At 39.9% G+C, this 24527-nt stretch overlaps 2 protein-coding genes across 2 annotated transcripts; both read left to right on the forward strand.

Annotated features, from left to right (window-relative positions):
* The first annotated feature begins 1499 nt into the window (after positions 1-1499).
* On the forward strand, positions 1500-11568 carry dusp11 (dual specificity phosphatase 11 (RNA/RNP complex 1-interacting)). Its single transcript, XM_053515693.1, has 9 exons — positions 1500-1782; positions 1881-1956; positions 2036-2167; positions 3426-3549; positions 4026-4086; positions 5344-5390; positions 5859-5934; positions 9906-10010; positions 10147-11568. Exons 1-9 carry the CDS (start codon positions 1748-1750, stop codon positions 10451-10453), a joined length of 963 nt encoding a protein of 320 aa, XP_053371668.1. The 5' UTR covers positions 1500-1747; the 3' UTR covers positions 10454-11568.
* Positions 11569-13139: 1571 nt separating this feature from the next.
* Positions 13140-20941, forward strand: ess2 (ess-2 splicing factor homolog). The gene is made up of 10 exons (XM_053515713.1): positions 13140-13284; positions 14836-15004; positions 15182-15271; positions 16419-16588; positions 16715-16832; positions 16968-17098; positions 17245-17347; positions 17439-17548; positions 18311-18426; positions 20368-20941. Exons 1-10 carry the CDS (start codon positions 13171-13173, stop codon positions 20645-20647), a joined length of 1401 nt encoding a protein of 466 aa, XP_053371688.1. The 5' UTR covers positions 13140-13170; the 3' UTR covers positions 20648-20941.
* The last annotated feature ends 3586 nt before the right edge of the window (positions 20942-24527 follow it).

A 24527-nucleotide genomic window follows, 5' to 3' on the forward strand; every position in this document is an offset into this window, starting at 1 on the left:
TTCCCTCCTTGTAAATCTCACATTTGATGATGGACCACAGGTTCTCAATGGGGTTCAGGTCAGGTGAACAAGGAGGCCATGTCATTAGTTTTTTTTCTTTTATACCCTTTCTTGCCAGCCACGCTGTGGAGTACTTGTACACGTGTGATGGAGCATTGTCCTGCATGAAAATCATGTTTTTCTTGAAGGATGCAGACTTCTTCCTGTACCACTGCTTGAAGAAGGTGTCTTCCAGAAACTGGCAGTAAGACTGGGAGTTGAGCTTGACTCCATCCTCAACCCGAAAAGGCCCCACAAGCTCATCTTTGATGATACCAGCCCAAACCAGTACTCCACCTCCACCTTGCTGGCGTCTGAGTCGGACTGGAGCTCTCTGCCCATCCATCTGGCCCATCAAGACTCACTCTCATTTCATCAGTCCATAAAACCTTAGAAAAATAGGTCTTGAGATATTTCTTGGCCCAGTCTTGACGTTTCAGCTTGTGTGTCTTGTTCAGTGGTGGTCGTCTTTCAGCCTTTCTTACCTTGGCCATGTCTCTGAGTATTGCACACCTTGTGCTTTTGGGCACTCCAGTGATGTTGCAGCTCTGAAATATGGCCAAACTGGTGGCAAGTGGCATCTTGGCAGCTGCACGCTTGACTTTTCTCAGTTCATGGGCAGTTATTTTGCGCCTTGGTTTTTCCACACGCTTCTTGCGACCCTGTTGACTATTTTGAATAAAACGCTTGATTGTTCGATGATCACGCTTCAGAAGCTTTGCAATTTTAAGAGTGCTGCATCCCTCTGCAAGATATCTCACTATTTTTGACTTTTCTGAGCCTGTCAAGTCCTTCTTTTGACCTATTTTGCCAAAGGAAAGGAAGTTGCCTAATAATTATGCACACCTGAGATAGGGTGTTGATGTCATTAGACCACACCCCTTCTCATTACAGAGATGCACATCACCTAATATGCTTAATTGGTAGTAGGGTTTCGAGCCTATACAGCTTGGAGTAAGACAACATGCATAAAGAGGATGATGTGGACAAAATACTCATTTGCCTAATAATTCTGCACTCCCTGTACAGCGGTTCACAAAGCGCTACCAAAAGTATCCAGTAAAACAGTTCTATATTTTTTATTTTAAAACTATAGGTAAATTATATTGATAAAGTAGCGTGGACTGACTGATAAAACTATGAACTTTTGCTACTGGTGGAAAATTCTAACAGGGTAGAAAAAAATTATAAAACATCAGGATCCGGCCAGCAGGGGGCGCCAGAGCCGATCAGGGGGCGAGTACTGCTTTTATAGTGTCAGAAGAAGGCTGTAGTTTCCGGTTGCGAGGTATCGCTTATCTTTTAGCTTATACAGTGATTTCTTATAGCATATTTTAGCTTATACGGTGATTTGTTTTAAATCACATTATTTTCGTATCATTTACATAATTAAAATATACTGGGGTAACAAAGTGAAATTAAAAAAACGGCATTTTGTACTGCGCATGCGCCTTTTTTTTTTTTTTTTTTTTGCGCAGGCGCACATGGGCTGATAGTGACGTCGTTGTATGGCGAGATGTGCCACCCGGCTGGATTAGTTTACTTTAAGTGTCGGTTTTTAATAGTTGTTCCAGGTATATAATTATTTTAGATGCGTCTGGTTTTGTAACATTTTAATCTTATATATTTATTCGACAAGATAACCTCTGTTATTGTACACATGCGGTTTTGTGGAATATAACGTCGTCAGTCTGTGCTAGTGGAGAGAATGGGACCGAAAAAGAGAAATGGTATCCCTGACAGGTTAGATATATCACCTAGTAAACCTTATCTTTCCTCAGTGGTGAGCTGTTTAATGTTGCTGGTCAGAGTTAAACTAGTGTGTGTGTGTGTGTTTACAGGTGGACTGAATATAAGGCAATGGGCAAAAGAATCCCTGGCACGCGCTTCGTCACGTTTAAAGTACCTCTAAAACAGGTGTGAAATCTGTTCACATATACACACAAAACACTGCATTCATCTTGCACCACGTGACTCTTATTCCCCTCTCTTCCAGGCTTTGAGGAGGCACCTGAGTGAATCCGAAGTGTTCGGACCTTTTGATCTCTTAGACATGTTACAGAAGGAGGGTGAAGAACTTGGTCTCATCATTGATCTTACCTTCACCACGAGATACTACCAAGCCCAGGTGACACATCCACACCTTCATGATCTATTCAAAAAGAACAAATAGATCATTTTACGACATAATCTCCTTGCTTTTCAATACAGGTTGTCAACAAGCTTTCGTATTCCTACATTTAAAATGTCTGGGGCTGAGCTGTGTTGTCATCACTTCTTTATCATCAGTAAATCTTCGTCCTTGTAGGGCTGCCTTTAGAGGACCAAACAGGTGAAAGTGCGATGGAGCGAGATAAGGAGTATAGCAAGATGCTTTAACTCCTAAAAACAAAGTTTTTGCAAAGTCTGGACAGTGTGGGCAGAAGTGTGCAGACGTTCATCGCCATGCAAAATTACAACGCCCTTGGATAGCAGTTCTCTGTGTTTAGGCTTTAGCTCTTCAACAAGCATCTCACTGTAACAAGCACTGTTGAATAATAATAATACCTGCCCATGAGATAAAACCATAAGCAGTGATGAATTTTCCAGCTGATGGTTGACTTGGCTTGGACTTTTTCTTGGTCGGCGATGGAGAATGTTTCCGTTCCTCACTCTGCCGTTTACTCTCAGGGTCATAGTGATGAATTCATGTCTTGTCACTAGTAATGATTCTCTTTAAGAAACTCTCACCTTCTTTAGGGTATCGGTTTAGATTTTGTTTGCAGATATCCAAACGCTTCTGTTTATGTTCTTTTGCACCAGGTACACTCTCGGACCCAACCACCCCCCCCCCCCTTAAAAAAAAAAAATCACTGTACGCTGTTTTTCTTTCACAAATCACAAGTAGGGCATCCATTTTTGCTCACACCACAGTTACCAATGAACTGATGTAACATGTTCCAGCAGCGACTCGGTAGACGGTAGTCTTGAACGGAGACCACAGTGCGGCCAACAGAAGTTTTAATATAACTTAAGTGCGGATAATTTTTGATTCACCCTCGTACAAGAAATAATGTAAAGGTATGGGGTGAGACTGATTTAATGTATTTAAAGTATGAATAAAGTATTTAAACTATTTAAACAAGTAAAACTTGGGTTTGTTTTTTCAATGACACAATATTACTTTGTTTTGTAAAAGGACAATAACACTGGACACTCATTATGTCGTCTTATTTTCCACGTATTTCAAATTCTTGTCAGCAGGTGTCACATAGAAATGGTGACCCATATAAGGGTATAACGCGATATCAATAGTTTGGATCTAAATATCACAGTGTTGAATCACTTTCTTGTTCAGTAAATTCTCATCACTGCTTTTTTGTTTTGTTTTTTTGTGCGTGAGACAGGATTTACCGGACACACTGCACTACCTGAAGATATTTACAGCAGGGCACGAGGTGCCGAGTGACTCCACCATCCTAAGCTTTAAAAAGGCAGTGAGAAGATTTCTGCACGATAATCAGGACAATGGTACATCCACATAATAATAATCATATTAACTAAAAACGCATTGCTGCATATATTTAAACATAGACACCACAATTTGAAAACACTGTGACTTGATATTGTTCGCTTTGTTCACAATAATGATGATTCCTTTTTTAGGGTATTAATATTTGCACCTTCCCTGTTGAAAGTCCACTTTCTTTTGCAAGAAGTGTTGTGTGAAAGTAAGGCCTGGATTTAGATTAGTAAAGAAAGGATATTGTAGGGTTGGTGTGATCCACCGCATTACACAGTGCACTTACTTATATGCACAATCCAGTTTATATAGTAAAATAAAAATAATTCTGTTAAAAGTATAGCTGATACATTATCTCTATTTTATAGGGTCTAGACTGACTGAGTTATATTGTTTTATGGAAATGTACTACATGGTTACAGAGATACAAACGATGCTTACAGAGATGCAAACGATGCGTCCTGATGTGCCGTGTTGTTCACAGATAAGCTGATTGGTGTTCACTGCACCCACGGCCTCAACCGAACTGGATACCTCGTGTGCAGGTAGGTGTGTGTTTCTGTGTGTCATTAAACATCTGCATGTTTATACCCCATAGAGCTGAAGATCAGTCGCACTGTAGGCTATAAGACTATACTACACATCAACCATGACATTATGACCATGTCCCTGTCTCCAGTTCACTGGTTTTCTTTCCTTGGACACATTTAGTTAGGTCATGATCACTGCAGACTGGGAATACTAACACTAATGCACCGTGTGTTCTCACACTGCAGCTCTTATGCGATATAAGAGCTGCAGTGTGAGAACACACGGTGCATTAGTGTTCTGGTAGCAAAAAAGGGGAACCTAATGAATATCAGTCAGGTGTTTTATGAGGAGCAGAATCTCCTTCAATAAGTTTTGATGCTCGGATGTAAGTTATCTAACAACTTGTTTTCCTGACCAGAATTTACCCAGTAGCCACCAAAAAAAACCAAAAATCTTAGCTACTTCCAGTCAAAAGTTTGGACACACCTCTTTATTCCATGGTGTTTCCTGATTTTAATTTATTTTTCTACATATGTATGTATATCCTTGCGTCTGAGCTCAATTTTGCAAGGGCTGTGAATACTCATGTACATGTGCTTTCTCAAATGTTTTATATTTTTTAATAGATTTACAAAAATTTCAAGTACATTTTTTTTTTTTTCATGTTGTCATTATGGGGTGTTGTGTGTAGAATTCTAAGGAAAAAAATGAATTTATTCCATTTTAGAATAAGGCTGTAACATAAAAAAAATGTGGAAAAAGTGAATTCTTTCCGGATGCACTGTAACAACTGACTGCCTATTGTTGTTACTTAACACGTGGCATTAAATATTTATTTCATAGTTTTTAAATCTACGGTATTGTTGTAGTATATAGAAAATAAAAAAGTTAGGAGGATTGTCCGAACCTTTGGTTGTATTTTTTTTTTTTTTAATTGTCAATTACCCAATATCTATAATTCATATTTCCAAAAAGTTGGCACCCCTTCAAAAAAAAGGCTTATATTTAGGTGTTTCAAATCTTACTTAATATGAAATAGCAAGACGATGGGTTACTTTATTTACTCTGTCCAGTAAACTTTAAATGTCTCAAATTTAAAGGATTGAAACAAAATGCAAAAGACTGAACTGTATTTTAAAGATGGAAATAATTTTTCTATGGAAACAGATTATTAAGGTGGAATAAAACAAGACGTACTTAAACAAACACAGTACTATGCTTATTTATTAAACACAGCTTTAAGGCCTGTGTGTGTGTGTTTCTGATCATAGATACCTGATCGATGTAGACGGTGTTGAACCTCATGATGCCATCGACTGTAAGTAATTCGTCCATTTTAGGAGTTTTATATTTTTAACAAATTAACACGTGCAATCCAGTGCTAGAGCTGCAACACAAACATACACACACCAACCCTTAACAGGCATTTCAAACCTTTTAAATACTAGACCGACATTTTTATTCAGCATGAGCTAATAATTAGCCAGTAAAACAGTTTTTTTTTAAAGAATTTAATCCTAATCTGAAAGTGTTGGCTACATCTGTCCATATTTATGGTGAACTTCACTATGGTAAAATTGCACTTTATTTTTTCTGCCACATTATCTACAATATTTTAATTCTCTAAGGTACCTGTAATAAAATGGCCGTTTATATTATTTTCTATTTATTAAATTGTTCAATTGCACTTGATTCTTTAGTTTTTTTCTACTGATGTACAACATACTGTTACTGTTTGTTTCTGTTATTATTAAAAGACCTAATCGGTTCTATCTACTTTTTTCAGTGTTCAACAAATCACGTGGTCACTGTATCGAGAGACAAAATTACCTGGAGGATTTGAAATCAGGACCAAAACGCAGGTATTGGGGGAATTATAATTTTTTTTATAATGAATGTCAAGTTTATTTAAGAACAACTAAAAGATGACCAAAGGGTTGTACAGCATTAAAACCAAAAGGAAAGAAAATGCACAATACAAAAAGACAACCAAAAAAAAGCACATGGGGGGCGGGGACTACATAAAGTTCATGAAAATCAAAAATCCTATATCTAAAAATGTTTGAATCTTTTCTTAAGATCAATCAAAAAAAAATTTTTTTCTGGACTCAGTACTTGGCCAAGGCTCCTTTAGCACGACTTACTGCATCTGCAAGTGTAGGGGTGCATCGAAAATGGCATTATCGGTTTCAGGCCGGTAAAAAAAAAAAAACATGCCGAAAACGTCGAAAATGAATGTCACTACACCCCTCCCATTCTTGCGCAGCACACGTTAGTTTTTACTCACTGGAGCTGTTTTCACGCATCTGCCTATCGAAGACAAGGCATGTTCAGCGTATGGAAGTATTTTAAAGCGGTGTTGGAACAAGTGCAGCCGTAGAACAACTAGAGACTTAACTAGCTGAACTACACATTGCCAGAAGCGACAATCCGCTACTTGTGCTTAAACAAAGACTGCTTTCCATTGCTTGCACGGGTTGCACACAGGTATTTCTCTGCCCTATTCAGTGTAGGATCTCATGTTCTTAACGTCTTTCTAGCCAAAAATCTGAGCAACTTTTGTTCTTAAAAGAAAAACCTGCCACGTTTGCTTAAATCCGTGGTTTTCAAAGTGTGGGGCGCGCCCCACTAGTCGGGAATACAGACATGACAGGTGGGGCGCAATGAACAGGAGGGAATTAGTGGAAAAGATCGGACACTCGAAACTAAACAATCACACGCAAAGAAATGGATCATTAATACAAGTAAATTAAAAGAACATCAGAGAAAAAGTGGAACCATAGTGCAACAATAACTGTTTAACGTCGGCATTTTAATTGCAGAGGAACAATATACAGTGGAACCTCGGATTACGAGCATAATTCGTTCCGGAAGTGGGCTCGTATTCCAAAACGCTCGAAAACCAAATTTAATTTTCCCATGGGAAATAATAGAAACTTAAATTATTAGTTTTACAGCCCAAAAAAATTAATACATAAAAATAATTAATACAAAATATTAAGTAAAAATAAAACAAATTAACCTGCATGTTACCTTTCAAAAAAGTTAAAAATAAATCCCGGCAGATAAGTGTTTCCATTTGTGCATGCAGGCGCTGTGTATGTGTGTGTGTGTGAGGCTAGAGTAAGTGGAGACTCCTCATCTTACACATTAAAACTTTCTTCTCTCGTTTAAACACACTCACACACACACATTAACGGAAAGACTGTTGTTCTGTTCTAAATTATTAAAGCTTCTCCGCTTTATTTTAATGTTGCTCGCGACAGCGTAACAGCTCGTTAATCCATGCTCGTGTAATGATGAGAAGGACAAACTGGTTGATGCCTCCGTCCTTTTATTTTCTGCATTGTCAGGTTATATTACAAACTTTCGGGTGGATCCTGCACTTAAATACAACAAAAAAAAAACTACTGAAGAACAAAACTCAGGCTCAATATCCTAACTTAAATCTTACATTCGCGTTCACACACACCGGACTGCATTACCCACAATGCATCTCCCGCACTGGACTACACTTCCGTAAACAGGGGTCATAAATCAACGTCTCTCTCCCGCTACACTGTTTTATCTAAAAAAAACAAAAAAAACAATAAACATCGCTAAAGACACTCGTGTGAGCGCAAACTAACAGAATCACTGCTGTAAATTAAAACAAACAAACAAATGACCCAGCACCTTACCTCTGAAAAGATTTGCGACAAAGTTTCTTCGGAGAGCAGAGTGTTTGTGAATGAGGGTTTCTCACACACACACACACACACATACACAGCCGGCACAGTGTCTAATCACGCTCGCGCGTGCGCACACACACATCGCGATGAGGAAGAAAATAGATTTTTTACCTCTGTATTGAGAATTTCTTTTGCCTTACTCGCGCGCATACACGTGTGTTATAAGAAACAGTACACGCGCTTCCGAACAAATTATAAAATATGTTTTACACACACATAGTCACAGTGTTATAGTAAACAGTACACGCGTGCACAGATGTTGATTATACCAGTAAGAGACGAGCACTAAGACCCAGCAAGGGAGATGAATACCCGCAGCGCAAGAGAGAGAAAAACCATTGGCTCAGTTGTGATGACGCAACGCTCGGTGTTAAAATAAGAAGCGCATGCATTATACATGATACTCAGAGCTCGTAAACCACGACAACGTTCGTTTTTTAAGTCAAAATTTATAAAAAAAATCTTTGCTCGTCTTCCGGAACACTCGTAAACCGTGTTACTTGTAATCCGAGGTTCCACTGTATAAGGAAACATTCGGTATTATATATGTAATTTCATTTATTCCAATGTGTATGCTGATGTTTCTGTATTTTTGTTAAAATTAATATTTTATCAGGCAGTACTAGTCTGGCATTTCTAGTTTCCAGTGTGGCAACAAAGTTGCTTTTTGATCCTTTAGGCGCTGAACAAAAGGAAGGATCAATATCGTTCTACACTTTTTGTTGGTGTGCGGTATTTTGCGATGATCCCTAAATCGTTCGTTGCGCCAGAGAAGAGACCCGTGTGTGTTATGTGTTTTAAACTGCTGCCAGCAGACAGCATGAGACCCAACAAAGTAGGAAGACACTTAGAGACAACACACCCCGGTCACGTTAATAAGCCACTCGACTTCTTTGAAAGAAAGCTCTAGATAAGTGACGAAGTAAGTCTGTTATAACAATTACACGTGTATTTTATCTGTTTTGAACTTGGTGTTATTTAATCTTATTGGTTTAGAAATTGATATTTCAATAAATAGTAAACTTGCCTGATTTCGTTATAAATTTGTTGGGGCTTGAAAAAAAGCCCCCCATAATACTATTTAAACAATGCCCAATTAGCACTAAGGGGCCTGAAGTGTGGCAAGAAAACATCCCCCACACCATTACACCACCAGCAGCAGCCTGCACAGTGGTAACAAGGCATGATGGATCCATGTTCTCATTCTGTTTACGCCAAATTCTGACTCTACCATTTGAATGTCTCAACAGAATTCGAGACTCATCAAACCAGGCAACATTTTTTCCAGTCTTCAACAGTCCAATTTTGGTGAGCTCGTGCAAATTGTAGCCTCTTTTTTCAACCTCGGTTGTAACGAGTGGTTCTCTCAAAAAAGTCAAAGTTGCTCTTCTATCAGCTTGAATCATTTGGCCCATTCTCCTCCAGGACTGCCACATACTGGATGTTTTTCTCTTTTCACACCATTCTTTGTAAACCCTAGAAATGGTTGTGCGTGAAAATCCTAGTAACTGAGCAGATTGTGAAATACTCAGACCGGCCCGTCTGGCACCAACAACCATGCCACGCCCAAAATTGCTTAAATCACCTTTCTTTCCCATTCTGACATTCAGTTTGGAGTTCAGGAGATTGTCTTGACCAGGACCACACCCCTAAATGCATTGAAGCAACTGCCATGTGATTGGTTGATTAGATAATTGCAGTAATGAAAAATTTAACAGGTGTTCCTAATAATCCTTTAGATGAGTGTATATATGCAGTATATAACATATACAAGTATTATAGTATATAAAACTCCATTTGTAACATGTGCATTTTACCTTTACATTTTGGCATTTGGCAGACGCTCTTATCCAGAGCGACTTACATTTTTATCTCATTATACATCTGAGCAGTTGAGGGTTAAGGGCCTCGCTCAAAGGGCCCAACAGTGGCAACTTGGAGGTTGTGGGGTTTGAACCTGGGATCTTCCGAACTGTAGTCCAATGCCTTAACCACTGAGCTACCCCTGGCCCTGACCCCTAACATGTGCATTTACTAGCATTTGAGTTTAATCACTCCACAGTATGATACTGATTTATCATGTCATAAACTTGGTTCTGTAGTAATGCGGGAATGGAGGAATCAGAGGAGGAGCCAGTCAAAGGTGGAGCCCCAGACAGGACATTTGACTCGAGGACTTTTCGAGAACCACGCCCTTCTTTCCAGAGGTGAGAAGGTTTGCCAGATCACATGGAGGATGTACACTCTTTCACAATAATAATAAAAATGTTTTAAAATGACTTTGTCTTTTGTTTATCCATTCTGGCAGTTCGATCTGTGTAACTCTGGTTTTCTTCTCATCAGGCCTTTCGACCAGAGGTGGAGAGACGACCAGACGATACCCTTTCCACCTCCTCTATTTCACACACCTCCTCACAGGGGTCCCCCTCCTTTTCTTCCTACTCCGCCTTTCAGGTTTCCACCTCCTCACCTACCGACTCCGCCTCATCTGGGTGCGTGGCCTGGTTTTCGAGCAGACCATTACCCCATACCTCCTCCAAACCCTGCCTTTATGCCACGCTACACCTTCGGAGGAGAGCCTCAACAAACCAGGGGGAAAAAACGCAGAACTGCTCATAAAAACAAGCAGCATTCTCCATACTCACAGTGACTCTAACCACTATTTTGTCTTCAGCCTTGACTGTGTTCATGTTAACAAAGGGGTACAGATTAGCAAGATTTTATTCATCTTTATCTTTTTTCAGCTTTAAAATGTATTTAACAGGCAGGTAATGTACACAGCTGCTCTAGCATAAGGATAAGACTGTTACTTTTACCCAGATTCTGTCTCTCAAATTAATTCTTTCTGTTCTGAACTAGTCTATCGACTGTGTGCAGTCTGATCTGTACTCTGCTGAAGGTTTCAAGGAATGAAGTGTGGGATCGTAGACACTTTTGTTTAATAGTTTTATCTAAAGAAAGACTACTGTATTGTATGTCCTTCATAAGAACTGCAATACCACCTTATTAAATACTTTAGAATCCAATACTACATCCTGATAATGTATTAAATATACGCTCCCCATCCAGTTTATTAGGAACACTTGGACATTTTTATGCACTTGTCTAATCAGTTAATTGTGGAGAAGGAGTGAAGTGAATAAAATCGTACAGATACCTTTCATGAGCTTTAGTTTACTTTAGCAGAAGTATGATCATGATGTGGATGTTGTTACCAGATATGCTAGTTTGAGTATATATATATATATATATATATATATATTCATGAAATAAGTATATAAACTCCTGACATCCAGGGATTTTCACGCAGCAACTTGTACACACAACTTCTGCCCTACATGCGTCAAAAGCTGGGCATTAGAGCTGAGAGAAGAACAACAGGTTTAAGATGGATTGCTTTCTAAACCTGCCTTTATTTATATTTGTGTCATATGACTGGTCATGTGACTTCTAAGTACATTTCTTTAATCTTTAACAGTTTCTTTAATCAGCTGTTGCTAAACTTTTCTGAAGGACATCATCGGATTTTCTTTTTACTCATGTGGATGCTCCGAATTTTAATCTCTCACACTACAAGCTGACACAGTTTTCTGCTTCTGTAAAAGGTGTATTTTTGTGTGTGTGTTCGTGCTGCAAGACAGGATATGGTTGGATGATTGATTACAAGCTTGAAACTTTCTGCACAGCTGCTTAGAAAATGTGTGTGTGTGAGAGAGAGAGAGATTTAATACAATTAGAGCTAAATAAAGGCTGTGTAGTTATTCAGCTCTGATGTTCTGTCATGTTCTACACCTGTGTGGTTCTTCTTTGCCCCCATGCTTGTATAAGAAAAGCTGAGGACCCTTTTCCTCAACACACCACACACAACAGCTTGCCAAACACTAGCTCAGCTCATATACTGTATGCAAAACAGAAAATAGTTTTCTATGCAGACCCTTTAATTACCCTGTATGTATGTGCTTATCATCTTATTGAACAGTATTGTTGATTTTATTGTTAGTCTTGCTATTATAAGTGTTATGTATGACTGTTTACACTGATAACACTATGACCACCTGCTTATATATTAAGTAGGCCCCCCAAAACAGTGATGCTCTGTGTTCAGACACCTTTCTATGGGAACTAGCATTAACCTTTTCATCTATCTGAGCTACATTAGTGCTTCTATAGGATCGGACTACACAAGCCAGCCTTCACTCCCCATGTCCATCAGTCAGCCTTGGCCACACATGACCCTGTCACCAGTTTGCAGGTTTTCCTTTCTTGGATCATTTTTGGCATGTCCTAACCACTACAGATTAGAAACATCTCAAAAGAGCTGCAGATTTTGTCGTCTAACCACCACAATTTGGCCCCTCTCACAGAAGCTCTCACTCGTCGTCTATACCGCTTTATTCTGTATTCAAGGTCGCGGGGGGCCTGGATCCTATTCCAGGAGACTTGGGGTATGAGGCACGGTACACCCTGGACAGGGTGCCAATCCATCAAAGGGCACTTATACACACTCATGCATTCATTCACACACCACAGGCAAATTTTGGGAAGGCCAATCAGCCTAATTTGCAGGTCTTTGGACTGTGGGAGGAAACCGGAGTACCGGGAGGAAACCCAGCACACATGGGGAGAACATGCAAACTCCATACACACAGATCTGAGGTGCGAATCGAACCCGGACCCGGGAGTGCTTAACCGAAGGGCGGCAGTGCTAAACCACTACATCACTTCTCACAATGACGGCTGAAATTGGGTGGGATATTTTAGGCAGCTAGTGCCTAAATACAAGGGCCAAATTGTAAGGGTTAGACAACTATGTCGGAGCAAGTCCAAAACTGCAGCTCTTGTGGGATGTTCCTTGTCTTCAGTGGTCTTTACAAACCAAAATGTATCACTGTTTTGGTGGTAAATGCGGCGACCTTCTCAATATCAGCTGAGTGGTCATAATGTTATGGCAACTGCAATGTTGTGATGCGAGGTCCTCCCGGTAGAGGGCGATATAACTTCGGAATACCGGAAGTACTCGGGGGAACAGGAAAGGCGAACCGGAAGTCATCGTGTTGTGCGTAACAGTAACAGAGTGTGTTTACTCTCGGTCGAAGACTCTTTATCGTTTAAGGATTGATTTTGATTTGTTATAGCATAGTTTATATAAGAGATGAATAATTTAACATTTTAGACATAGGGTACGGTAAATATATTCAAAATGAAATAAAAGCTTAACTATTGCTAACTGTTTAGCGTCCTTCGTAATCACCGTGTTCACCGATTAGCCAGACGGCTAGTTGTCACTTCGGTAACGTAAAGGTTTCTACAGGTTCGTGTTGAGGTGTGTTTGTGTGTGTGTGTGTGTGTGTGTGTGAGAGAGAGTGAATGGAGGAGACCGCGCTGTGTGTGAAAGCCGACAACGCCGTGGCTCTGAGGAAACCACAGGAGGAACCGAGCAAGCCGATGAAAAAGATCCTGGATGAGGAGGAGTATATCGAGGTGAGCATACAATACAACTAACCAGGTCTCTACTCATTCATAAGTCATGAGTAAATCTGTGATATTTCAACAAAAGAGACAGCAACGCCATCATTAACTTTAACAGAGGACACAGGAGACATTTTAAAGTAGTTTTATCTTATATTAGAATAATAAGTTGTAGCCTTGGCAGGTAGCTTATGATATAACTCATGAGATAATAATATTCTACACAAAGGTTAATAGAAATTGGTGTTCCCAGATTGCATGTCGTGTATGAACGTGTGTGTGTATGTGTGTGTGTCTTTGGGATGGATTGGCACCCTGTACAGTGTGTACCCTGCCTTGTACCCTATGTCTCCTGGGACAGGCTCCAGGCTTCCTGTGACCCTTTATAAAGCATATGTAGTATAGAAGGTGAAAAAATAGATAGATAGATGGATATTCATCAATTCCTTTCCAGTAGCAGCTTTCTCCTAGTCAGGCTCTTGGTCGATTCCAGGAACACTATATAAAGTAGGCTAATCTTACACAACACCGCACCAAGTTCCCTTCGATTCTCCAGCACTGCTTGACTGGTCCCACCATCTCTCAGTAATCAAGGAAGACATGCATCTAGACTGTTTTCTGTTTTAGAATGAAGAATGGTGGAATGAACTTCCTTTAGATGTCTGTACAGCTGAGTCTCTGGCAATCTTTAAACAACGACAATCTGTTTTTTCAGTATTTGGGCTAATATAGCAGGATTAGGATTACTGACCTTCTGCAGAATAACCAAACAGTTGCAGCATGAAGAAAAGTGATTTCCCAGTCGTTACATTTTATGTACGCCACATATCCTTCTCTCTGTACGTGGTGTTACCACATACAAGGAGCTGATTTTCTTTATCTGACCCAGATGTCTTCACCTTATCATTTAGTGGTGACTACAATCAATTAGTTCCTTTTCTATCATCTGCTTTTTACACTTCAGCAGGCAAGTTTTAAAACTTCCACAGTCTATGTGGCACAATTAATAAATAATTGTATTATTATTTTTCATCAGAAAGTGATGAAATGTAGCATAGGAACTAGACTTCCAGGGAAAAGGATATTTGGGACCTTATCAGCTAAAGAACATATTCAATACTTCTATATTTCTTATGAAGACTGTGTGAATTTGTATGTGTATTTATAGTATACATATGAAATGAGTCTGGTCTAGTGTTTATAGAGAAACAGTGGAAACTAGTCACTGTTTAGGTTTTCCTCCTCAACACTACGTTTATTTAAGAGATCTTTTACCAGTAACTTTTAAGCTTTGTGTTATTTCCACATGCAAATGATACAATGTTCAGATCAGCCATAAAAATCATGTCACATTGTTGAAATTTCCAGTTGTTTTATTTTCCAGTTGTCGTTTGTCTGTTACATTTTTCCATTAAGTTTAGAAACCGCTGTCTAAAAAAATTTATCATAAAGTCAATCATAATAAAGATCACTTTGTTTTTTGTTGTCTGGTAATAATTCGACTTCCGTACTGCATTGCGCTGGTTTAGATAACAGTGTTATATGTGTATTCCCTGTTTGCAGAGTCTGGAGCAGATCATTCAGAGGGACTTCTTCCCGGATGTCAGTAAGCTACGAGCACAGAAAGATTACCTGGAGGCTGAGGAGAACGGAGACCTGCAGAGAATGAGAGAGATCGCCATCAAATACGGCTCAGCCATGGCCAAATACACTCCGCGCACCTACGTCCCTTGTAAGTCTTACTGAGAGAATCAGGAAGAGACGATTGATTTTTATTTTTTATTTAAAAACACACATAGCATGGCTCACTTATGGAAAAATGTGTGTTGTGGCAATAACAGCTATTTTCCTGACAAAAGTGAATGTGTTGGATGACTTTCAGAGCTTATAACAGGTTGTGTGTTTTCAGATGTGACACCATCGTCATTCGAGACTCCTGATGCTCGCGCCACTTCTCCAACCCCTTCACAGAGTAAATCCAGGACCGGCACCGAACTTGGTATGATTTTACATCACACTTCACAGAGCTGCTTTAAGCTACATGTCTGCTTGTTACTTCTTTATGCTTCACTTAACAAAATAGAAAACAGAATAGCTTGTTTTTTTTTAACAAGCAACAAACGTAATCTAATCCTGACAAAAGCCATTGTTTTAAGCTACATTTCTTCTACTATAGAAGATATCCAGATATCGTAATTGTTCATTCTGGCAATTCATGTATCGCCACAACTCCAAAATCGATTTTATGAAAAGATTTATAAATATTTGCATTGGAAGTACAAGTAGTCCCCCTCTTATGAATAAGCTCAGTATCGGGAGCACGTTTGTAAGTCTAATTTGTTCTTAGGTCAGAAAAAGTGAGTCTTATACACCTTTGACACGAATATACAATGTAAAGCATACCATTCCACTTGACTAAATCAGTCCCCTTTCCCAACACTGTCATCATGTGGCTAAAAATTGTAATTGCACCTAAGGACATGAAACCCGCACATCAAATGTAAGTGTTGTTTCTGCGCCTTTAAATCGCAGGGGAAATCCCGGACGGCATTTTTTATTGAGGATTTTTTTAAATTAGAATTATTCACCCTCAGAACAGCCATTTTCTAGATATTTAATACATTTAATTACACACTGAAAATAATGTATATAATTGTAAATATTGTTATCGGTACGTAAATATTGGTATCTGTTGCACTGCAATTTTTTTTTTTTTACCGTAAAAGACACATAAGCTACTTCTGTAATTGCATCGGAAGTAGAACCGCGGTCTGTTCGTGTCTGTGGAAATTCGTAACTCGAAAGTTCCTAAGTCGGGGACTCCCAGTAGTAACATGTTACTATTTCTCTATAATCCTACAGGTGATGCACTCTAATTATTCACACATTGTCAGGCAGCACAACATCCAGTTTGTTTAGAATTACAAAAACAAAATTGTATAGGGATATTTATAAAATGGTGATACAAACTTGCAATACAAATCGAATCAGCACCTAAGTATCGTGATGATATTGTACGGAGTGTTCACTGGTGATTTTAATCCCAGTCTTTTACCATACAGTATATATGTGATATTAAATTATCTGCTTGCAAGGTACTCGAGCCAGTTAGAACTTTTTAGACACGTTTCTGCTGCGTTCCTCAGGAGGGAAAGTCGGCGGGACGGAGGAGAAGGAGCTGCCATCTCTGGACTGCTTCCTGTCGAAGAACACGAGTGAAGATAACGCATCATTCGAGCAGATTATGGATTTGGCTCAGGAGAAGGAGAAGCTGAGGAACTCCTGGCTGTACGAGGCTGAGAGCGAATTCAAACAGGTCCTTAAACACAGCTTCAATTACCTTGATGTGTGTGTGTGTGTGTGTGTGTGTGTGTGTGTGTGTAGGTTTGCATTATCTGGAAGGGTGGTGCTTTGTGAATAAAGTTATTGTTGTGTTTTTTAGCGACGAGAGGAAAATCTTGCTCTGCCATCATCAGAAGTTCAGGCTCTGGAGTGTGTGAAAGCCGGAGTGGAGACGTGGGAGTACACAGCCAGAAACGCCCTCATGTATTACCCTGAAGGCAAGCACCTTGCGCACACACACACGCATATACTGTATGCACACGTGTTGTAATGTATTCTGTAATAAGTAGCTTTGCCAATTCTCTGACTAATAGAAAGTGCTCTGCGTTTCTTGTCTCGATTTCCCCAAACAGGTGTGAAAGACGACACGGTGTTCAAAAAGCCCAGAGAAGTCATGTACAAAAACACACGCTTTGATGTCGACCCGTTCTGTAAAGCCCTCAATAAATCCCAGATCCAACAGGCTGCTGCTCTCAATGCACAGGTAGCTCCACCCACGCTTACATATACACTTGCCACTAAACTCTCCCAGCTTCCACATACTCTGCCTATTCACACTCACACACCCCTACGTTCTGCAGTAATCTTCTCGATTTGCGCTTCTGATTCGTATGCATGTGGTGTGTTCAGTTTAAATTAGGAAAGGTCGGTCCCGATGGGAAGGAGCTGCTGCCGCACGAGTCTCCTAAAGTCAACGGATACAGCTTCGAGGGAGCGCCCTCGCCCGCACCAGGTGACTTTAACGCGCAGAGCCGCACCAGGTTTCCATTGCCTTGTATCTTGATTTCGTAATTTCTCATATCGTGTTTTGTATCCTGTGGCAGGAGTGTGCGAGTCTCCGTTGATGACATGGGGAGAGATTGAGGACACGCCCTTCAGACTGGACGGCTCAGACACTCCGCTGATAGAGAGAAGCCACGGACCGGCATTTAAGGTGCTTAAACAACACACACTCATAATCCCAGATCACACACCACTACTGCAGTGAATAGTACTAATGGTCGTGATTCTTAACGAAACAAACAATGTTGTAGTGTAAGATACGGAGGCCGAGAAGTGGGAAACAAAATAACAAAACCGAAAATAATTGACACATTCAAAAACAAAATAACAAAACCAAAAACGGAAAAAACTAATTAGGAAACAAATTAACAAATCAGAAAACACAACGTTGATTTTCAGAGGTGGCTCAGGGGGCGGAGGCACCGAGTTACTGATCGGAAGATCGGCGGTTCGATCCCCAGCTCCACCAGGTTGCCACTGTTGAGCCCTTGAGCAAGGCCATTAACCCTGTCTGCTCCAAGGGCGCTGTATCATGGCTGACCATGTGCTCTGACCACAGTTACACTGGGACATGTGAAGAAGGAATTTTTGACTGGGCTGTAATGTATATGTGACAAATAAAGACTTAACTTGTATCTTGAGTGACTGATGTCTCATCCAATCAGCAGTAAGAATTTTAAGAATTGTTGTTGTGTTCTCTGATTTGTTTTGTTTCCGGATTTTATTTAGTTTGCTGATTTATTTTGTTTTGGGTTTTATTTTGTTTTGTACTTCTTGGCCACTGTAGTAAGATGCTTAAGTGCTTGTTTACTACATAATTTCTTAAATTGTGTTATGCTAATTTGCAGCTGTAGAGGTTGTGCTTAAGTGTTGTTGTACTTAATCTCCGTGTTGTGATAACACTTGTGTTTAGATTCCCGAGCCTGGACGCAGAGAGCGGCTTGGGCTGAAAATGGCCAACGAAGTGGCAGCCAAAAACAGAGCAAAGAAACAGGAAGCTCTTCGTAAGGTCACAGAAAATCTGGCCAGGTATGACACACACACAATAACTTGATCATCATACACCACCTGTGAAATGTTTTTTCTCACTTTTGTGAGAAGTGTGGGATTGTCTACCCTGCTGGGTATTAGTGCGCGTCTCTTACTGGTATAATCCATGCACGCGTGTACTGTTTACTATAACACTGTGACCACGTGTGTGTGCGTAAAACATATTTTATTTTTGTTTGTATCTGTGTGTGTACAGTGCGCGTGCGTAAAGCAAAAGCAAGTCTCATTAGAGAGGTTATAAATCCATTTTCTCCCTCTCTGTAGACACACACCCCTCCTCCTCTCACCACTCTCTCTCTCTCTCTCTCTCTCTCTCTCTAATGGAAACACTGCTCTGTTACAATTCTTTTCAAAGGTAAAGTACGGGTTAATTTTTTATTTTTTTTTACTTTACAGCAGTGATTCCGTTAGTGTATGCGCAGATGATGTTCCTTGTTAACTTTCCCGATAAGATAGTGTTTCCGTTAATGTGTGTTTTTATTTTTTTTTTTACAAAAATAAAAAGGTAAAGTGCAGGTTAATTTTTTTTTTTTTTCTTTATATTTTGTATAATTTTTTTAATGTATTTATTTTTTTGGGCTGTGGAATGAATAATTTGAGTTTCCATTATTTCTTATGGGGAATCCGCTTTCATTTATGCGTTTTAAAATACTAGCCCGCTTCCGGAACGAATTATGTTTGTAATCCAAGGTTCCACTGTACATGTAGAGATCTAAGAGATATAAATAATAGAGATTTAAGGAAAAATCGATTTACATTTACATTACATTTAGGCATTTGGCTGACGCTCTTATCCAGAGCGACTTACATTTTTATCTCATTATACATCTGAGCAGTTGAGGGTTAAGGGCCTCACTTAAGGGCCCAACAGTGGCAACTTGGTGGTTGTGAGGTTTGAACCTGGGATCTTCTGAACCCTAGTCCAATGCCTTAACCACTGAGCTACCCCTGGCCCAGGATTTAGTTATGAATTGCGATTCTTTTGTGAGCCCATGTGTGTATCACCACACTGACTCCAAAATCGATTTTTAGATAATTTATTAAATCTATAATAGAGATGCATCGGTCGATCAGCCATTGACCAGAATTTGCTATTTTTTATCTTGATGAGCCGTGACCGCTCGGCCTTGGACTGTTCAGGGCCGTTTTTCTGGTTACATTAAAAAAAGTTCTCTGTGAGCGTATTACCACTCATAACACACTCCAGTCTCAAAACATCACGTGTTCATGGATTTTAAGTGAGAAAAATGTTTTTTTTAAGGAACAGGCTACAGTACATTTTATTATCATAAATATTTATTTATTTATGTTCAGTTAATTTGTGAAGCTTTTGAAGAAAGCTAAGTTATGACAACTGTTTTCCTCCTAAATTTCAAGGCCTTAAAATAGTAACACAATCAGAAATAGATGTGATATCAAATTAGGATATTTATAAAACCATGTTACTTACAAAATCTCAAAATGTTTTACTGCGACAGGCTGCAAATTGCCTAAAGATACAATTTTTTTTAAATGGTTGTTTATGTAACAACCTCAGCAGCAACCTTGTTTCCCCTTTTAATGCTTGAATGATTCATTGGTCAGTGTGTCGCTTAGAAAAAAAAAAAAACATTCCTCTAAAAATACTTTGGTACAGAGACTTGGCTAAAAATTAGACCCCAAAAACGAGAGTAAAAAAAAATCCTTCAGGAATCATGGAGATCTATTTCTCAAGACTACATTAAATTATAAGAAAGTCTGGCTCTTTGGAAGCAAAATTGTGGGGGATCAAGACTTTTTCACAGTACTGTGTGCTACGTATTAAATATTGAGGGCGCAGCTTTGAGTGCTTTGAACTCATTACCTGTTCTTTGTGCTTCAGCCAGTATGAGGAATATTAATGCTTCAACATTGCGATGTCTGTGTGTGTGTGTTTTTCAGTTTGACTCCAAAAGGTGTGAGTCCTGCCGCTCTGTCTCCAGCTCTACAGCGCCTCGTCAACCGCTCATCCAGGAAGTACACAGATAAAGCCCTACGTGCCAGCTATACCCCATCACCCTCTCACAGAGCATCAGGCTCCAAAACTCCTCTTACACCCTCACACTCCTTACGCACCCCCACGCCAGGCAAAACCCGCACCCCCATCTCACACGATCCCGCCTCCCTCACAGACAATCTGCTACAGCTGCCGAAGAGAAGGAAAGCGTCCGATTTCTTTTGAGGACACACTGACATCACGCTGTCTCATGGTCATTATTCGCAAACTGAGAAGCTTTCAAACTGGCTGGACTACTCTCAGTTAAAGGCGTAATGATGATTAAAGTTATTTTTGTACAGTTCATCAAAATAGTTGATCTTTTATTTTTTGTTTGTTAAACTATGGGAGTAAATGTGAAGAGGTTTTCGGAAAGAAGGAATAAGTTGGTCATGTTCATGTAGAGTCTGCACTCTTCTGGACAATAAAATGAAATCTCTTTGGGTCTTTTTAGACAAAGTAGATTATTTATGGACCGTAGATCCCTTTTGTGTACAAGTGTGTGTTTTTTATAATATGAAATTCTAACAAATGAATATATCAGTATTACACAATTTTTTATTTAATGATTGATGCAGTAATACACGTTTTTCTGTCTTGAACATTCGAGTTACACAGGAAATCTTGATGTGTTGATCTTATAATCTTAAAAATTATTACAGTTTAATATATTATTACAAAGCCTTAGAAAAGACATGTTTTGGCTTTATACTAAAGTGCTGCCTGTATAACATATATATATACATATATATATATATACACACATACATACTGTATATATTTACACATACACACATGTCTGTTCAAGGAGATTTAGTGCACGTGAGGCAGAGTACACCCTGGACAGGGTGGCGATTTGTCACAAGGCACACATATACACAGACTATAGGCGATTTGGCAACATGCAAACTGAGGTGGGAATTGAACCTCCGACCATGGAGGCATGCGACCGCAGTGCTAGCCATTATACTAGTCTACCACTCACTGAAATAGTGAATCAAGTAGAGTCGTACATACAATTTGACAATTTCCCTATTCATTCCAGAGCACTATACTATTTTGACCTGGTACCAAGTTAAACCAAAAATGACCAGGTGAATGAACAGATAATTTTTATCAGCTACTATATGATCTGTTTACATATTTATTTGGGGACTTTTTGGCGCGGTTAAATGCTCCTTGCGGGGCAATTAAAGACAAAAATCTGTCAATGTATCTTCAAAACAGATTGACGTAACTTAATAAAATAACGAATGCTGTATTATGTTTGGTCAAGTCAGCAGGGATGGTGCCTGAAAACCAAACAGCAACACCCCCTACTGGACCAGTACAGCAAATACAGCAACCAACCACAACTAAAGCCCCTCCATTATATGTGCACCCTGGAAACCCGCAAGGACAAGGTCCCAGGCCTAATACGACAAAGGGGACTGTACCAATACCAACCAAAAAGACCACAGGTCAGAGCAAATGGGCCTGAATGCACAAGACATGCTGTGCTGGCAATGCAGTGGAGCAGGACATGTTAGAAGAAACTGCCCACAGGTGGCATGGGGAATTCAAAAAGGACCTAAACCTCAGGGACCATATGGAGCAGGACAGGCACCTCGTGGGAATATGGGACCTCCTGGTCCAAGACAACCTACTGGAACATGAACACAAGGACAACCCCAAAATCAGTGGGCAGGTCCCTAGATGGGACCACAGAATTGGAATTGACGAGGCATAATGACACCAGCAGAGGGAGATTCTCATGATTGTCACCTAGTGTCAGCAGAACAGGCCAAGATTTAGAGAATCAACCTCTGTCACATCCAGATTGTATATTCTTTGTAGATGGGTCATGTTTTAGAGATGGAGATAGCAATAAAGCAGGCTATGCAATAGTAACACCAGCCTTAGATGGATAAACATTCAGAATTGTACAAGCAGAACATGTGCCACAACCCTCTTCCGCCCAGTTAGCTAAACTAGTCGCTTTGTCAGGCGCCTGTAACCTAGCAGAAGGAAAAGCATGTACAATATAATATATATACTGATTTAGTTTATGCATATGGAATATGCTATTTGTATGGCCCCGAATGGGCACAAAGAGCAGACAGAACACCAGTAGTACATGAAGAAGCAACATCAGAACTGTTAAATGCAATCAAACTACCATCAAGGCCAGCTATAGTCAAATGTACAGCACATAGAAAAGATGGTACTTCTAGTGACGAAAATGAAGCATCAGATGAAGCAGCAAAGAAAGCAGCAGTAAAACAGGTAAATATGATGCCAAAATCAACAACACAGACAGAACCTAGTCCACAAATAGATAATGAACCAAGTTCACCAGAGTCAAGCATTAGCCCTGATGAAAAACCAAGTCCAAAGTCAGAAGAAAGGTTATTACTTATACCTGAAGATTACACACCTCCCACAGCAGATTTATCTTCACTAGCAGACATGCAGGCAACAGCATCAGCTGAAGAGATTCGTTAATGGCTAGCAAGAGGAGCAACAAAAAAAATTATACTAATGTATAGCGAAGTGCAGATGGGCATTTTGTATCTCCACAAAGTTCACATAACCTTGATAAAGCAAGCTTATGGTAAAGAACATGCAGCAAAAGGGGAAGAGATAAAAAGAATCCAAAAGGCATGGTGGCCTATGGTTCATCGAACGCTATTACAGTTTTGCAACATTTGTGCTAGATTTAACAATAGAAAGCACTTCACATCACCAATAGGACATATGGGCCGTTCAGGCATATAATGTTTAACTATGTGGACATGGGTGAACCTAGGATACAGGGAAAACGACACATCTTATTGGTTGTGGATAGATTTAGTAGATGGGTAGAAGCTGTAGCAACAGCTAAGGAAGATGCAACAGCAGTAGCAAAATGCAGAGAATTGATACCAAGATTTGAAAAGCAGGACCATCAGGTGCTTCAGGAGGTGACGAGAGACCAAGACAACAGGTACCAGATCCTTACAGATATAGAGAAGGTCTACCCTGGGTAGAAGAACAAGGATACTGGCCAGAGTGGCCTTGGGAAGACATACAAGATTAGGAAGCAAAACTCGAAGAAGAGGAAGCGGAAACACAACAAGGTGAACCATCACACAGGACAAGAGCCCAAGTTAGACAGCGGGAGCAAAAGCGCACCATAATTGAGACAGCACGAAGGCAGATTGAAGAAGAAGTAACACCTGACAAAGACTCTTAACGTAGATTAAGATGTGCCTGAAGAATCTGAAGCTAACTCAGTGATTAAGCTACTTACAGTTAAAGGAACATACCCAACAAAAAATACCCCAAAGAATACATTGTGTTTATTTGGTCATACACCCAAATATCACCGTTGTGATCCAGATGCAGAAACTGCTGTACATTATGGCCCAGAATGGATGCAGACTATAAGTAAATGTACATATCAACCCGTAGAAACACTGGATGCTGTAGAACGAGAAATAACACCTACACAATAAAGCTATTCTCTATGTATTTGTTCAGATGGAGTAATTGGTAAGTAAGTTGGTAACTTAACACTAAGCTTCAATGAAACTCAGCCAGTTGCTGGTTTCTCTATAGAAATGCACCAAATATGTGCTAATGAAACAACTGATCCTTCATGTTCAGAAGTTAAAGTACAACAGCCAGATTTAAGATATGGCACCACCCCTTTGGCACACATTCTGGTACTGTGACACCAATCAGGCCTATATGGTAGAGTGGCCAGACGGAAGCCACTCCTTAGTAAAAGACACATGGCAGCCCACCTGGAGTTTGCCAAAAAGCACCTAAAGGACTCTCAGATCATGAGAAAGAAAATTCTCAGGTCTGATGAGACACCCTGGCCACTCTACCATATAGGCCTGATTGGTGGATTGCTGCAGAGATGGTTGTCTTTCTGTTAGGTTCTTCTCTCTCTGACAGAGTGACTATCGGGTTCTCGGTCATCTTCCTGACTAAGGCCCTTTTCCCCCGATCGCTCAGTTCAGATGGCCGGCCAGCTCTTAAACGAGTCCTGGTGGTTTCAAAAGGTGAGACAAGAAAAGCAGATGACTATGAGGTCATA

This window comes from Clarias gariepinus, chromosome 17, assembly GCF_024256425.1.
Source record: "Clarias gariepinus isolate MV-2021 ecotype Netherlands chromosome 17, CGAR_prim_01v2, whole genome shotgun sequence".
NCBI classification, from domain to species: domain Eukaryota; kingdom Metazoa; phylum Chordata; class Actinopteri; order Siluriformes; family Clariidae; genus Clarias; species Clarias gariepinus.